Source organism: Mandrillus leucophaeus, unplaced genomic scaffold (assembly GCF_000951045.1).
Source record: "Mandrillus leucophaeus isolate KB7577 unplaced genomic scaffold, Mleu.le_1.0 Scaffold1377, whole genome shotgun sequence".
NCBI classification, from domain to species: Eukaryota; Metazoa; Chordata; class Mammalia; order Primates; family Cercopithecidae; genus Mandrillus; species Mandrillus leucophaeus.
Genome location: NW_012101340.1, coordinates 374,877 through 392,818, shown reverse-complemented (window position 1 = coordinate 392,818; position 17,942 = coordinate 374,877). Strand labels below are relative to the sequence as shown.

At 36.0% G+C, this 17,942-nt stretch overlaps 1 protein-coding gene across 1 annotated transcript in view; it reads left to right on the top strand.

The window, feature by feature from the left end:
• SESTD1 (SEC14 and spectrin domains 1) overlaps nucleotides 1-17,942 on the top strand; it is a 164,762-nt gene that overhangs the window by 122,015 nt on the left and 24,805 nt on the right. Inside the window, exons 7-10 of the mRNA XM_011973441.1 lie at nucleotides 698-795; nucleotides 3,620-3,675; nucleotides 6,275-6,486; nucleotides 17,648-17,770. Coding sequence (XP_011828831.1) covers nucleotides 698-795; nucleotides 3,620-3,675; nucleotides 6,275-6,486; nucleotides 17,648-17,770 — 489 coding nt within the window. The remainder of the gene's footprint in view (nucleotides 1-697; nucleotides 796-3,619; nucleotides 3,676-6,274; nucleotides 6,487-17,647; nucleotides 17,771-17,942) is intronic.

Sequence of the window (17,942 nt, the reverse complement as noted above, 5' to 3'; positions counted from 1 at the left end):
CATGCCTGACGAAGGTTTTATTTTTCGTAGAGATGAAGTCTCCTTGCCCAGGCTGGTCATGAACTCCTGGGCTCAAGCAACCCCTCTACCTCAGCCTCCCAAAATGCTGGGATTACAGGCATGAGCTGCTGTACCCAGCCTATTTCTACCATATTTAAAAAGTGCTGTCAGTCAAGTGATTGTCCACTTTATTACGTACGTTTAAACAGACTTGCACAAATTCCCTTTCAGAAATATTTGAAGAAATCATTAAAATTGTAACTAATTTTAAATGCTATATGCATGTATGTAACAACTATTATATGAAACCAACATGTGTTGGTGATAGAATAACATAAAGAAATGTTCTGTAACTGTTGTTAGAGACTTAGCATGTTCTAAATTACATGTATGTAATTAGGACTGTTATCGATGCAAATGTTTCTCAAAGAAACACTTATCTGAATGGAGAATGAAGATAATTTATTGATGTATTTAAATTTTAAAAATTATTTATCCATGAAACTATTCATTGCTTTAGGAAACAGTTTTGTCTTCTCTTGTGTACATTGTTGTGCTCTGGTGGTAGAATTGCACTGACTGCCAGGGAAGGAAAACAAATCCTAGCTGGCCAATTCTATTGCTCTTAACAGATGATCCTTATTACATATTAATTTTTAAGACTGTTCTTAGTATGTTAATAAAACTCATATTGTAGGTTTTTGAGAAGTTTACGAAGGAATCTACATCATTATTAGATGAACTTGCTTTGATTAACAATGGAAGTGATAAAGGAAATCAGCAAGAGAAAGAAAGGTAGGTGGCTAGTGGCGTGCAATTATATCCTTTCAAAACTGTAATTGATCTGATAAAAGATAGCTCTATTGTTAATACAGGCTAAAAAATCTACAGTAAAAAAAGTCTTCATTCTATCAAAATTGATATACAATATTCATGAGAATTTGCTTTACGTGTAAAACGTATTGGTTTAAATCAAAGTTTCTTCACAAAAGCCTTGTTTTTATTTTTTTTTTTTTGAGACGGGGTCTCACTGTTGCCCAGGCTGGAGTACAGTGGCACGATCTCGGCTCACTGCAACTCCGCCTCCTGGGTTCATGCCTGGGTTCATGGGTTCTCCTGCCTCAGCCTCCCGAGTAGCTGGGACTACAGGCGCCCGCCACCTCACCTGGCTAATTTTTTGTATTTTTAGTAGAGACGGGGTTTCACCATGTTAGCCAGGATGGTCTTGGTCTCCTGACCTCTTGATCTGCCTGCCTCGGCCTCCCAAAGTGCTGGGATTACAGGCGGGAGCCACCGCGCTTGGTCCATTTTTAAATTAATAGTAATGTATTTACTTTTCTCTGACACTATGTAAAGTGTTTCAAGAACATATTTTCAAAAGAAACAATTTTCTGCCTTTTTAGAGTTATCTTCTTTCCTGGCTAAGAATATGAAAAAAGTTGCAGTTTGAAATACAATTATTATAACCCTTATTTGAATACATTAGCACTAAAATGTCTAGCTTATAGAACTTTTTCTGTTGTTGTAAAATACGTGATATTCGTGAATTCAACTTGGAGAATTTAGTGTTTTATGACATGCGATGAAGTAATAGTTGAGTTGTGTTATCTGAATGTAACTACCTAGATTTATCATGTTAACAGATTTTCCTTGATTTATAGCCTTGTCAACTTTCACATTTCTGTTGGTAGGCCAAGTCCCCCTCCTCAGATAAAAAACACTTTAGCAAGCAAATTAACTATTCAGGTCACTTGATTATTACTGGTCACTAGAACAGTAATTTTTCATTAGGAAATGTGAAAGAATCCTTGTCTTCCCTATCATCCTGTCTCCTTTGAATCTGACCTTGAAGATACAGTGGAACCTTAATAAAATGCTTGTTGTTATTCCATGAATCCAAATACAGTCACATATCAAGTTTTTGAGTGTAAGATCTTAGTTTTAACAAAATCTTGATTAAAACAAAGTCAAAATGTGAAAACAAATGGTTTGAATGTAAATCTGATTAAAGTCACCACAAGCAGTTAGGAATGTTTCTGTCCTATAGATGCCATATAAAAATGTAAAATTATGAAATTTTGTCTGTGTATATAAATATGTGATTGTGTATCTGTAGATATCACAAACACATATATGCTGTGGTTTAGGAATTGAAAATATCATGAGTTACTTGATGAAAATTAGCTGGACTTCTTTACTTTCTGAATAGTCCATCAGAGTAAGTTTGATGTTTCTTCGTTATATTCCTTGGGAAAGACATCCCATGTTGGTGCCTATAGAAAATGAGTCCATGCTCAAAGAGTTTAATGCTGTTGACTATATTTCCCTCTTTGAGAATGACTGTGAATATTGCAGATTACAGGTTCTAAAGAAGCAGTGCAGCAAAGAAACCTGTTTAATTGCTTCCTTAAAACATATCTTGTTCAGGCCGGGTGCAGTGGCTCACGCCTGTAATCCCAGCACTTTGGGAGGCCAAGGTGGGTGGATCACGAGATCAGAAGATAGAGACCATCCTAGCCAACAAGATGAAACCTTGCCTCTACTAAAAATACAAAAATTAGCCGGGCATGGTGGCGCACGCCTGTAGTCCCAGCTACTCAGGAGACTGAGGCAGGAGAATCCCTTGAACCCGGGAAGCAGAGATTGTAGTGAGCCGAGATCACGCTATTGCACCCCAGCCTGGGTGACAGAGCGCGACTCCGTCTCAAAAAAAAAACTTTCAGTGTTTTGGGAAACACTTTGGAAAGTGCTGGTTTGCATGACTACATGAAATATCAAAACCTTGTATTTGCCAGTTCCTTGTACGAGGAACTCACGTGTTATTGCTTAGTTTCCTTTAAACCCCAGATCCCAGATAATAGAGTCCCTCCTCTTGCAAATTTTAATCAACGGTCTTTTTTTTTTTTTCCCAACATTCTTTATGTCAATCCTCAGAAAGCATCTGAGGACCTAGATCAATTGACAAAAAGCAAAAAATTTAGCACAAGACCGGTCAGTTACAGCAGCAAGGTCCTTGTCCCCTTTCTTTCCTTCATCTTTTCTTTCCTGTATGTGTTTAGGAAAATAAAGGCAGATGTCCAGCTGCACAAGAAGTATGATTAGGGAAGAGAGTACAACTGCTAGGACGGACACACACACACACATACACACATACACACACCCCCACACCCCTCTGGAAGATAAGACAGAATATTTGCAGCTATCAAAGATTGCTGTAGGTAAATAAAGTTTTGACTGGAGGATGGCTGCATGCATTTTTTTAATGTTAAATTTCTGGGTTACTATATGACAAACTTCATTTTGAAACAAATATTCATTGGATAAATACTAAATGGACTTCTTTGATACATTTGAAATAATATTATGACTAAAAACAGTAAACTGTATTTTTCCAAGTACTTATTTTATGATTTATTATGTTGGTATTTCTCTGGCTACTAGTATTTACTTTTCCCTAATGGGCTTCCTTATGCTTGAGATAAGTTAGCATGGTAGAATGGTATGCTTCAGATTTTCATACTTTTGTGCCCCTGTTTTGATTTTTTATATATAAAGGAATTTTTAAAGTTACATTGATAGAAATATGTCTTTTGAAAATTACTCCTTTGGTGTTTTCCAGGTCTGTGGATTTAAACTTTCTTCCATCGGTTGATCCTGAGACGGTTCTTCAAACAGGTAAGATTTAAAAAATATTTGTGATAATAATCCAGTAAACCAATTGGATTGATTGGTTCATTAAATAAGCATGAGTTCAGCATGAATGTGGTACATGTGGAAGGAACTCAAGGGGAAATTTTTCAGGACCAGGGACTGGTTTTGTGGAAGACAGTTTTTCTGTGGACTGGGTGAGGGATGGTTTCAGGATAAAACTGTTCCACGTTAGATCACTGGACATTAGATTCTTATAAGGGGCATGCAACCTGGATCCCTCGCACGCATAGTTGACAATAGGGTTTGTGCTCCTGTGACAGTCTGAGGCCGCCACTGCTCTGACAGGTGGCAGAGCTCAGGTAGTAATGCTTGCTGGCCTGCCGTTCATCTCCTGCTGTGTGGCCCAGGGTGGGGATAGGAGGAACCCCAGCTTTATAATATTTTTAAAAATTAGTAGTAATTATCTCTCCCTTAAAAATTTGGATTTATTTTATTATCAATAAAATGAAGATAAAAATTTTTATTTCACTGGGTTGCCCTAAGAATTATTGAACACTCCTTATGTGGCAGACATTGTATTTATGTATTTTTCTTTGTCATTCTTCTAACAAGCCTTTGAGATAATTAGTGTTATTTTATCTGTTTTGTATTGAAGGAAGCCAAGGTTTAGCGATAGAAAATAACTTGCTGAAGATCAAGTAACTATTAAACTCTCTCTCTCCATAGCTAAATCCAAAGCCAAAGCTCTACTGTTTTATAATCTTCGATGTAAAAACACTGATCACCTTGCAAAGCCTTGCACATAGTGCTGCCTGATATGTATATTCCAACCCAAATATCTCTGGTAGCAGTTTCACAAACTCTAGGAGAACCAAACTGTAATTTTTTCCAATTGAAATACCTCAATTTTATTTCTAATCTTTTTTTAATAATAGCTCATAACTCTAATCCTACGGTGTGCCACCTCTGAGCACTTTACATATGTTAATTCATTTCGGTCCTGTGAAATAGATACTATTGTCATCCCAATTTTAAGACGGGAAAGCTGAAGCATAAAAAGGTTAAGTGACTTATATAGGTTACACAGCTAGTAAATGCTGAAGCTGAGACTTGGACCTAGGCAGTTTGATTTCAAAGCATGCTCTTTGAGATCATGACACTATCATGACAGCATAGTGTCGTAATATCCACAAGGAAAATGATATCCACAAGGAAAATATTAAGGGTGACAGTTGTCAAAGTAGAAAAAATTAAATGTATTCTGATATTCATAGCTTTTATGAATGTATATAAAACGACTGCGCAAATCTTTAGAACAGTTACTTTTCCAATTATAAAATGTAATAAATAATAAAGAAGTAAATTCTGAATGTATTTGTTGTGTTGATTCAGGTGTCCTAAGTTCTTCCAGTATGATATACAGCTTATTTTGTTAGAGAACAAAGAAATACTTGTAATCTCTGAATTATTATATGTTTAGAAGGTACTGTCAGTAAAATACTGCTCTAGATTTAAAACTTAATTCCATACATATGTTTAACAGCTTGAAACTTTTTATTTTAATTCATTGAATTAAGCTTTTACAATTTGTTTTAAATTTAATTTTATATGCTACTAGGTCCTATTTTATGTGCTGTTAACTTTTAAACTAAGGATTGAACGAGAATATAAAACGAAGAAGTTTAGAACAATCATAGGTACTTTTAGAAATTAGAAATACCTCCAAACCATAATAAAAGTTCAGTTGCTGTATATTGATAGCCATTTAAATTTAGGATATTATTCTAAATAAGGATGAGAATTTAAATATGTGTGTTGTTTTGATGCCTAAATATTAGTCACAAAAACAATTTTTACCTTATTTACTTTTAAAATTATTTAATACTTACAGCTTTAGTTGTTGCACATTTTGCAATTGTAGTTCCTCATGTACGAGTAGATTTTCTACATGAGTTTTCTGTAATTGAGTCACATTCACTACAGTTCTAACACTAGTACGGCCCGTTATTATTCACTGTTAATATGTTGTGAAGATTCTTATAAATAGAGATTATATAAATATTATTTTGTACTTGTAATAAAAACTTTCTTCTTTTAATCATTCGTTATACTATCACCTTTTTTTTAAATGCTGTAATTGAGAATATGGATTAATACTGAAACCCTTCAACATACAACTTGAATTAGTACCATCAGACAGAAATCCCACAGTATAATTTTGCTCTACAGGTAAATAGAATTGTTTGGCACAGTATCCTGAGTAATTAGTTCACCAATAACAAAAATGTGATTGATAGAAAAAAATATATAAACCGTATATGTGCCATATTTAATATGTAGTATAGTATTTCTGTGGTGTATATATTTATGATATATGATATAGCATTTTAATATACTAGTTTACATAGTATATATGTACACACACACACACACATATACATATTAATATGTGCAGTTTTCCTATTTACTGTGATACATACATTTTTAAATTGCATTTATAACCTGATAGATATGTAGGTAGACAGATAGGTTTTAAAAACAAGGGACTAGAATTGAGAATATTGAGAAGTGAGAATTGCATTTCTTTACAGATATTAATTTCAAGTATCTTTTATTTGTAAAGGGCATGAATTATTATCCGAATTACAGCAACGTCGATTTAATGGCTCAGATGGAGGGGTTTCATGGTCTCCAATGGATGATGAACTGCTCGCACAGCCACAGGTTATGAAATTATTAGATTCACTCCGAGAGCAATATACCCGCTACCAGGAAGTTTGTAGGCAACGTAGCAAGCGCACACAGTTAGAAGAGATTCAACAGAAGGTGATGCAGGTAGGTGTCTGATTTGAATATATTTAACTCTTTTTAATTCCTTATAATTTCTACTATGTGACTATTAAGTCTTATATGTACTATATAGAAAACCTTAGAACATATCAAACTGGATTCTGAAACTTTTGAATTAGGTATTGTTTTACAAATAGTATTTGAATTAAAAGTTATATTATTTCTACAGTGATGACATTGAGCATTGAGCTTAGTGTAACAATGAACTTCAAAAATAACTGATTCTTGGAAACATCATCAGTGGTCTCAGTGTATTCTTGCAAAAAATAACATTTCATTATTGATATTTGGTTTATTCTTAATTTCTAATAACTTAGTTTTTTGGTTAATTTAGGCATTATGAAGAGTATTTCTGTCCTAGCAAAATAACCCATGTAATGCAAATGATTCTAATATTAAATTTTTTTATAATACTGATAGAAAACATTAAATGTATTTAGTTGTTAGGAATTTTAATTTCTTTTAAAATTTATTTTTATGAGAAAAATAGGCTAAAATACTAAAAATACTAAAGGAATACATTTCTATTATTTAGATTACACTCTGGATTTTTATGTTGAATAATTAAGAAAATAAATCTTCAAATATTTTATTTAAAAATACAAACTGGAAACATCTTAATTTTTAAATCTAGGTTCATTCACTCATTAGATAAACATTTATTAAGTGTTTCTTTTGTGGAAGGCATTGTGGTAGAGTTTTTACAGTATATAAAGGTAAACTTGTTTTTACTATCAGTAAGTTTAAGGCGAGAAAGTGTTAAGAGTCACAGGACATGACTGAGGGGTTATAGACACTTATAAGAAGGATTATTTCTCAGCTGCAGGTAATCTGGGAAGACTTAGTGGGGGAAGTAGCATTTGAGATTGTCCTCCCAGAATGTATCTGATTTCACCAGGCAGTGATAGGTTTTGAAAGAATTGGCATTTTGGGGAGGATAAAGAGTAGCATGAGTAAATCATAGCAGCGTAGAATCCTAAGTTCTGTTGAGGAAAAAGGAAGCAGTAGGCACAGTAGGAAGTGGATGACCTTTTTGAGTCGTTGAGTGTGATCCCAATCCCAGTTCCTCTGCTTAGCTGTGTGACCATTCACTATACTTCACCTACCTGAGCCTCGCTTGTTCTGTTTTCTTTCTTTCCTCTTTTCCTCTCTTTTTTTCCCTGTCTGCCTTCTTTGCTTAATTGAAACAGGAATGATAATACTCCCTTTGAAAGGCTAGTGTTTGGAAAGAACCCAGCTCTCAATCAGTGATAGTTATTTTATGTATTTCTTTTGAACTAGACTCTACTTTAGAGATCTAGTGTAGTTACTGGCAAACTTCTGTAAAATTCCAGACATTTAGACTTTGTGGACCATACAGTCTTTCTTGCAGCTGTGGCTGCTTAACTCTGCCATTATAGTACAAGAGCAGATATAGACATTGTGTAAACCAACATGTGTGGTCGTTCTCCAATAAACTTTTATTTATTATACAAACACAGGTGGTGGGCCAGAATTGGCCTGCACAATCGATCTAATTCATGACTTCTCAAATTAGAGCATCAGGATGTCATGGGAAAAAAGATTTGAAAGGAAGGAAGGAGTTGGATCATGGAAGATGTTGAATTTCAGGCAAAAGGATTTAGAATGTATTCTATGATAACCACATATAAACTGGATATTTCTGAGTGTATGTTAATTGTACATGGCTTTTTCCATGGACTTCATTCATAAGTTAAAGAGTTTGTTTTAAATGTAGGTAAGTTTTAGCCAATTAGCTTGAGATTATCTTTGAAAACCACTAAGATAGAGTAGCAGAGCAGTACAGAAATCATATTCTGAATCCAAATAATCTGAATCTACCCTCTTCTACCACTTCCAAGCTGCTTGACCTTGGGGAGAAAGAAAGTCCTAGTTTCTATGTCATAGTCTCCTCTTCAGTAAGCAGAGGATAACAACAGTAACCACAATAGCAGCAACAATAATGCCTACTTATTAGGACTGTTACAAGAACTAAAGAAGATAATTTTCATGAAATATTTAGTGTTTGACACATAATGAGTCCTCTTTTAATAACACCTGTTAGTTCATCCATTTAAAAAAATGAATGTCTACAGTAGTATGACATTGTCCTAGGCTCAACAATGTGATGGTGAGTAAAACTAGGATTGTTGCTTCCTGGGACATATTTACATGATGACACAAACAGCTGTGAAATTGCAGCTATGACAAGTGCCAAGAAGGAGAGTGATGGGAATAGGATTAGGATGAGTAACAAGATACTAGAGACGAATCATATTTCTGACTTGTAAGACTTGGTGTCTTAGCTTGCAAGATAATGGTGTTGCCCACCTAGGGAACACTGGGCAAGATTTGGATATTTCTGTGGGTGCAAAATAGTGTGGAGAATCATGAGTTTGGTTTCAGACGTGTTAAGTTTGAGGTGACTGTGACTTCTAAGAGAATATGTAGAAGGGTAGTTCAGAACAGGTCCAAACTTCGAAGTCTGGGCTGGGGTATATTTGTTTGTCACCTGTGCGTGAATGGTAATTAAAAGCATTGATGTGGATGAAAATTGCCTGAAGAGAAAGTTGAGAGAGGTAAGAAGAGTGCTTTAAACTGAACTTTGAAAAACTCTAACATTTCATGGCAAGGTAGAGGAGCATACACCTGAAAAGAAGGCAGTGAAGGACTGGCCAAAGATGAGAAAGTGTGAAGAGTTCTTTTTCATGGAAACCAAGGGAAGAAAGCATTTCAGGGAAGGAGTTACAAACCTGTCAAATGCTGCTGAAAGGGTAAATAAAAGGACTTAAAATGTCTGTTAGAAAAGCACAAGATTGAGGTCACTGGTGACCACAGGGCATGGAGTGGCAAGGCCAGGAGCAACAGTGGAGTGAATTCAGGAATGAAAGGGAGGTGTGGTGAAGGAAGCAATGAGTATCGACAAGTGGTTGATAAGTCTGTCTCTGAAGGAAAGATGAGAAATAGAGTAATGGCTATAAGTGGTGGAAGAGGGGTTGTGTTGCATTGCGAGGGCTGCCATAGCAAACAGACTAAGTGATTTAACAACAGAAATTTATTTTCTTCGAGTTCCGAGATCAGGAGGTCAGTAGGATTGGTTCCTTTGAGGGCCATGAAGGAAGGCTCTGTTCCAGCCTCTCTCCTTGACTTGACGATGGCCTTCTCCCTGTCTTCACATTGTCTTCTCTCTGTATGTGTCTGTGACCAGATTTCCTCTCCTTATAAGGATACCAGTCATACTGGATTGGGCCCACCCTAAATACCTTATTTTAGGTTAATTACCTCTTTAAAGACTCTGTCTCCTAATAAATATTGTTACAATCTGAGGTACTGGGGGTCAGGACTTCAACCAATGTATTTTTGAGGGGAGGGACACAATTCAACCTATAGGAGGGGTAAGGATAGTTGTTCTTTCTTTTCATGATATGAAAAACTTTAAAGATTGCTGGAAAGTGTTGCGGGGAGAGGTTGAATACACAAGAGAGAAGGAATAATTAATACTATCAAGTTCCCAACAAGGTGGAATCAAAGCACAATAGAAGGGATTTGCTTTAGAATGAAAGAGGGAGAGCTCTTCCTGTGTCGCAGGAAGAAGGATGGCTAGGATTGCCATAGGACCATGAGGTTCCTATGACTGCTGCCCAGTAAACAGACCAGTTATACAGACAGCAGAGAAAGAGTTAATTCTTGCAGGGCACTGAGCAAGGAAATGGGAGGAGACCCTCAAATCCATCTCTTTGAGGAGTCTTTAAGGCTGGAGTTTTTAAGGGGATCATGGAGGGTAAGGGGCTGGAAAATTGGGGTTGTTGATTGGTTAAGGCGAGGGAGATGAAGTCAGCAGGATGTGGAAACTGCATTATTTGGTGAGTCAGCGTCATGGGCCCCTCAGACCAGCTGGCAGAGTAGTTTCGTCAGTATGCAGGACCTGAAGGAATGTCTCAAAGTGAAAACAACGATTCATAATGTTTAGTTTGTTATCTATAGAACAGTTCAGGGAAACTGTAATCTTGTAACAGGGTCCATGATTCTAGGTCAGTAGGCAGCAAACAACTATGAGGAAGCAGGTGAAACTGAGCTGACCTAACAGTTAACTTTCAACATGCTGCAAGCTTGGTATATTTTCATTTCTCCCTCTTCTTTCTTCCCTGATTAATTTTACAAAGTTTATAGGGGCGGTTTTAGGATGAGTCCAGAGGTGCTTTGTGTGTAAATCAGGCATCAGGAAGTTTGAAGGAGTTACTGTGTGATGTGTCTTTTTTTCATGAAGAGGAAAAGGCCATCTGCTTGATGGCACAAATTGCAGGAATGGTGTTTAAAGAGGATCAGTGGTTTGAACAGAGCGGAGGTGATTAAAAATTTTCTTTGTGGGGAATCGAAGAGTGAAATTATCACTGCCAGCCTAAATAACAAACAAAGAGAGGCTCTCTAAAAGGAAGAGATTATTTGTTTTAGAGAATAGAACATTACAATGGGAATACGCATGTCAAAGTAAGCTGTGTGCATATTCAGAGAGGTAAAGGAAGACAAACATTTTTAAAGGAAAAAAATGAGGATTACATAATTGTTTTGAAATAATTGTCTTTGATTCTAAAGATCAATGAACAAGGGTGATGCACCTCTGAGGTTGGACAGGCAATTGCTGGACAGATGTCCTTGCAGAAGAATTTTTTTTTTTTTTTTTGAGACAGGGTTTCAATCTATCACCCAGGCTGGAGTGCAGAGACCCGATCATGGCTCATTGCAGCCTTGACCTCCCAGGCTCAGGTGACCCTCTCACCTCAGCCTCCTGAGTAGCTGGGACTACAGACACATGCCACCATGCCCAGCTGTTTTTTTGGGTGTTTTGTGTAGAAATGGGGTTTTACCATGCTTCCCAGGCTGTAGAAGTATTTTTTGTGTGAAGTTGCAATGCCTTTGTGTATAGTTTTGGTTTTTGCAGTCCTTTGTGATAGTTTTTGTTAGCAGGCATACAAGCATGAGAACCTCTTGCCATGGCTTTCTCTGGCACTATTTTTCAGGGTTGTTTATTTTCCCCCCAATATTAGTGACTCCATTTTGATTTGGACAACTTTCATATCACAAAAATGTAGCTGTATTTTGGGGTAGTGTTGATGTTAATTTATGGCAGAACCTCTCTGGCTTTTTATGTAACCCTATCTGACAATTCATACGTGGCTGTTGAGGTTCAGGCACCAAACACATGGGTGACAGAATTTATCCAGCATTTGTACTTTGCTAAATGGGATAAGTGACTATGACAAAAAGATAGAGGGGCAAAGGAGTTAATGTATTGGCAATCACATTTTTAAATGACGGACCAGCTCAACTGGGTAAGAAACTGGAGAAAGGAGATGACAATGTTTATGTTTATAATGATGGCGATGATGGTAACGAGATTACTGTTAAAAACCGGTAAACTTCATATTCAGTTTTCTTTATCAGAATAACAGGTGAATTGGTTTGAACAACAATAGTCAGCATATAATGTTTCCTGCACTCTGTTTTTCACAGGTCACATTTTAAGGAAACATCTGTATCCCTTGCCAAAATGATTACTATATGATAATATATTTTGAACTATATAGTAACATATTGATCATATGTTGGTCACACAGAGCGTGAATCGTACTATTTTCAGTCTTACAAATTTGACAAAAATGTGAAAATGTTTTTGCTTGTATAAAGATAATTATAAACTGAATATCTGTGTTAAATCAGTGAAAATGGAATTGTTTCAAACTTCTTTTGTTTTTACTGACTCATCACTGAAAACATAACGCAAGAGGAATCAATTGCTTTGATAGATAAATTATATAAGTAATAACCATGATATTTATCCCTGATTCCCCACAGTTCAGATCAGTAGCACAAGACTTCATGTGGTATGCAGAGATTCTCTATACTACTGCTGCTGTTACAGTTAAAAATTAGATTTCACATGCTTCTGGGTAGCAGACAGTGCCACTTCACTGAAATGTGCTATCATTATGCTCATTATTTATTGTGGCAGTAATTACTGCCAGCACTGCAAATGTTATTTCTAGAATCATCCATGTGCTTTTCTTCCTTTGTAGAGAGGAATCATAGATGCCAGATAGAATACATTGCATTGCATAAGCATACAGCTGGAGGCTGTGTTCTCAGTTCCCCATACTCTTTCTCCAGGTTAGATGGTTGACATTTCCTTGACATGCCCTTCTGCCTGGTTTGACTTTGCATACTTCTACATGTTCTGTCATGCAGTTTTTAAAAATAAGCCTAGCCGTGCGAGAAGTATGGATAGTCACAAGCATTTTTGGCCAGTGTAAATATTTTTCATGGTAGATTCTAAAAGCATAGCTCCAAGGTTATACTTTGTGTATAAATGTAACCACTTGAAGGGTCACGTTGATATGGATTGGGCATAGAACTGTTTTTCCAGTAAGGTAATATTCAGATTGAGCAAGATGTCTTCATTGAAATTAAGTTTTATAGCCTAGTTTGGCAAACTGCCATTATTAATGCATTTAAATAGACTTGTTTACTGGGGCGTCAACCTCAATTTGAATCATTTTTATTAGAAAGAGTCGTATATTTACTATGTCTACATTATTGATGTTGTATACTAAGGGAAATTACTTTCAGCCTATATTAAAGCCATATGTATATATATACACACACACATATATATACACACACATATATATGTGCCCATTACTATGTAACTGGTTTTTTGAGGCAAGGAGATATCTTTGCTTTATTTAAGATTTATTTTTCAACTTATGGCATTTCAAAAGTTCCATGTTAATGAATTGTTTATCCCCAGCTATCCCGATTTATATTAACCTGCTTCTAGATTATTCTAAAATCAAAATCTAAATGCTTAGTGATGTCTTAAGTTTCTAAAAGCTATACATTGTTAAAATTTTTAGATGCATTTGTTCCACTTTTATTTTTAGAGCTTAGGTATTCCTAGTAAAATAATTACGTTAATTATTTAAAATACTTAAAAGTCATTTTATCACTATGTTTCTATATCTGTTTGTAACACGTAGTGATAAATGAGAAGCAACTGATTCCCGAAAAAGACATGGAAAATTGTTTTAAAATGTTTGCCTATGTTTCCTTAAAACTTGTTCTTTTTATTTCTGTTTTTTAAAGTGTTGGATACAGTAGTTCAGGAGCTTTCTCAAGAAACTAGGGTTGTTATTGTAAAATGCAGATGTGAAATAAACTTCATAACGAGTTAGTGCACAGAAGGAACTAGCCTACAGAAAAAGTAAGAAAAACATAGAGGCTAACAATTATTAGTATCATTCCTGTGCTGTCTTACATATAATGACAGACGTAATCCTGACAACAGCCATGTACTGTAGGTACCATTAACATCATTTAAAAGGTGAGGAACCAAAGTCTTTCAACTAAAAGAAGCAGAGCCAGAATTCAGACCCCCTAGTAGTGGCAGAACGAGAATTCAGAATTCAGAATCATGGCTAGGGCTTTCTTTATATTGCACTGCTTATCTGTCTCTTTTGTGAAAAAGTGATACTTTCCCCAAGCTGGCAGAGAGAAACAGGATCCTAGTACCCTAGCCCTCCAAAGATAACTCATACAAAAGAGTAAAGCAGAAAAAGTGGATGTGTTGAGGAAAAAAAACATTGCACTTAAAGAGCATCTGATAATACAGTTTTGCAGATGGATTTAGCACTCTGAAAACAGAGTTTAGCCAATAGAAAGTTATAGCACTTAGGCTCTTCCACTGAGTCAACAATAATACTTTGACTTTGACTTTTTTGTTTTTGAGTTTTGCTCTCTAGATTTTTGGGTTTTGTTTTTCTTGAGACAGGGTGTCACTCTGTCACCCAGGCTGGAGTGCAGTGGCACAATCCCAGCTCACTGCAACCTCTGCCTCCCAGGCTGAAACGATTCTCCAATCTCAGCCTCCTCAGTAGCTGGGACTATAGGTGTGCATACCATGCCTGGCTAATTTTTGTATTTTTAGTAGAGACAGGGGCTCACTATGTTGCCCAGGCTGATCTTGAACTCCTGAGCTTAAGCCATCTGCCCACCTCAGTCTCCCAAAGGGCTGGGATTACAGGTATGAGGCACTGTGCCTAGCCTTCTCTCTAGTATTAAGCTTTATAAAGAGAGGGGACAAATTTATATATTAATATTCTTTAAGACTCTAGAACATAAATCAACAAAGAATATGAAGAGATAAATCACAAAAGATCACATACCTTGAATAAGCAACCATCTGCAATGTATTCAATCAGTGATCTTTAAAAAATACATGGAAAGATTTCTGTTTTTTCAATTGGCAGAAGTATTTTAAAAACAATAGTCAGTTTGGGCTGGGGGCGGTGGCTCACACCTGTAATCCCAGCACTTTGGGAGGCCAAGGCTGGTGGATCACGAGGTCAGGAGTTTGAGACCATCCTGGCCAAGATGGTAAAACCGTGTCTCTACTAAAAATACAAAAATTAGCCAGGCGTGGTGGTGGGCTACTGTAATCCCACCACTTGGGAGGCTGAGACACAAGAATCACTTGAACCTAGGAGGCAGAGGTTGCAGTGAGCTGTGATTGTGCCACTGCACTCTAGCCTGGGCAACACAGCAAGACTCCGTCTCAAAAACAAACAAAAAACAGCAACAACAAAAACAACAATAGTTTGTATACGTTGTAGAGGTTAATGTAGAGTTCAAACTATCATTAATTGGATGTTTCAGAGAGAAACGAGTTTTAGAGAACAATTTTATAAAGTGTAGTTACAGTCAATAGTCAGTTTGTATACCTTGTAGAGGTTATTTACAATTCAAACTATCATTGATTGGGTATTTCAGATAGGAACAAGAGCTTTAGAGAGCAATTTTATAAAGTATATTAACAAGCATTAGGATTACATCATCATTGGACCCAAGAAGATCTTTATTGGAAACCTTTCCTGGGAAAATAAAACAGAGAAAAAACGTTATATATAACTGCTATATATGTGTTAGTCATAGAATTACTTAGAATTGATGGAAATTGGAAACATCCTATGTTCCTGACAATAGAGAATTAAAGTATTGATAGCAGGTACAATAGTTATTTGAGGCAGTACATTACTTAGCTCTTAATAAGAGTGGGTTGATTGGTTGGTTGGTTGGACACATGGGAGAGATGGAGGCAGGCAGGCAACAGGATTGGCCTTCTGAAAAAAGGATTTGCAAAGTCATTGAAAATTATGTTATAACAGTAGCCAAGTGGAAACTCATTAAAGTGTAGAGTTTAATGCTAAGTGAAAAACAGGATGAAAACTACTTGTATTCTATGAGAATTGGCTAAAACACTTAAATCTGGAGTAGTATATGAAAACCCTTATGCAGGTGAAAAATTAATGGAGGAAATATAATATGGTTGTCCCTTAGTATTTGTGGTAGGTTGGTTCCAGGACACCCTGCAGACTGTGGATACCAAGATCAAAGATGTTCAAGTCTCTCATAAAATGGCATAATATTTGCATATAACCTATAGATACCCTCTTATATACATTAAATCATCTCTAGATTACTTATAATATCTACTACAATGCAGATGCTGTGAAAATAGCCGTTATACTGTACTGGCTTATTATTTGTATCTTTAAATTGTTGTGTTATTGTTTTCTTGTGCTTGATTTTTTTTTCCCCAAATATATTCAATCTGTGACTGGTTGAATTCAAGCATGAAAATCTGTGGATATTCAGACAGGACTGAATGCGTATGTGATTTTTCTTTATGATGTGGTACTTCTATATAATTATAAAAAGGATACATGAACTGTTAGATTTAGAAATATATTTTTTTAACCTGTTAACAGCAGAAGTGTACATCTACACTGCTCTTTTATAAAGTTCTATGTTAAGCCTACCCACTGGGTCTATAATATTATGCTACAGTGATACCCCTATTCACTTCTTGGGGAGCTATCCTAAGTTTAGATTTAGGATATAACCATACATCTATTCTTAAATTCCTTTTTCTAATTTGGCAAAAGGTAAAGCTTAGTAATACTATTTTTTCCACTAAATTTACTCCACAATGTGTTTGTAGTTTCAGAGTATATATGATTGTGGGTAGAGTGTCAACACAGTCCTCTCCTTCTGCATGAGAACTTGATCTTTGCTTAATTCTCTAGCTCTATTCCCCTGAAGACCTGATTAAAAATTGGAATGTCAACTATGTTACTAAGCAATATTGCTTATAGTAAATATTATTCCAGATCTGGACTGGGAGAATTACTAATATATGATTAATATATGATGGAAGGCATAACTGGGGCTGGGGGAATCCTTGAGATTAGTGACTCATAATGGGCCTAGTCCTGTGGGGTATCACGTTTTGATGCCAGAGTGTCTCCCATATCTGCCCCATACTGATCTCATCTGCTTATACCTGCTTGAGGGACTCAGCTGAAAAAGAACTCCCGATGCTGTCATCCTGGCAAACTATAGTACCCACCCTATATCCTTACTAGCAGACTGGTGCTAGTGGGGCCTTCTGTGGGTCTGAATGTTGGTTGATCCTAAGAAGACTCCAAGAGGGTATTTATTGCATTAGTATAATTCTAATTTTTAATTTTATTTTTGAAGTGCAAAAGTAGTATACTAAGTTTATAGTAGTTAATTCAGTCAGTTTTTTCAATGCTTGGAAAAAGCATTAGACTGTGAGTTAGAACATATGGCTGTTAGTCCAGTTTTTCAGTAATGGATTATATTACCTTGGGCAAGTCACTTAATCTCTTTAAAACTCAGTTTTCTTAAATGTTAGTTAAGAACTTTGACTGATATCATTTCTGATGTTTTTTTCAACTCTAAATCTTATGATTCTCTGATTCTCTTATCATCATAAGTTAATTTTTAATCCTCTTTTATAGTAGCATTCCAGATTTCTTTTAGCCTGGAAGATGATAAGCTGAAAGCTTGTGATGCTGCAGTGTACATTCTTCCACATTTAGGTTTTGAAAATGTTGTCACATTATAGCTGTGTAGTTCCAGAAGAAACATTTAATCTGCCTGTGGGATAGAATGTAAAGAATTTGCATTAAAAATAATTGGGGAACTTTGGGAGGGGAAAAATAAATCAGAATGAAAGTTTGAAAAGTTTTTGATTCTTTAAAAATTGTATTTCTACTTTTGTTTATAGGTTGTGAACTGGCTAGAAGGGCCTGGATCAGAACAACTAAGAGCCCAGTGGGGCATTGGAGATTCCATTAGGGCCTCCCAGGCCCTACAGCAGAAACATGAAGAGATTGAGAGCCAGCACAGTGTGAGAGGCTTTTTCCTCTGCAAGTTACAATGCTATTATGAACGTGGATAATTAGTAGCACATGTGGTACTGAGTGATAAGTTGCTGCAAACTTTGGTATGGGGCATGAAGTACAGTTTGTTAAGTGCCTAGAGGTCATAAAGTACATTTTGATTACTTAGTACATGTTAAT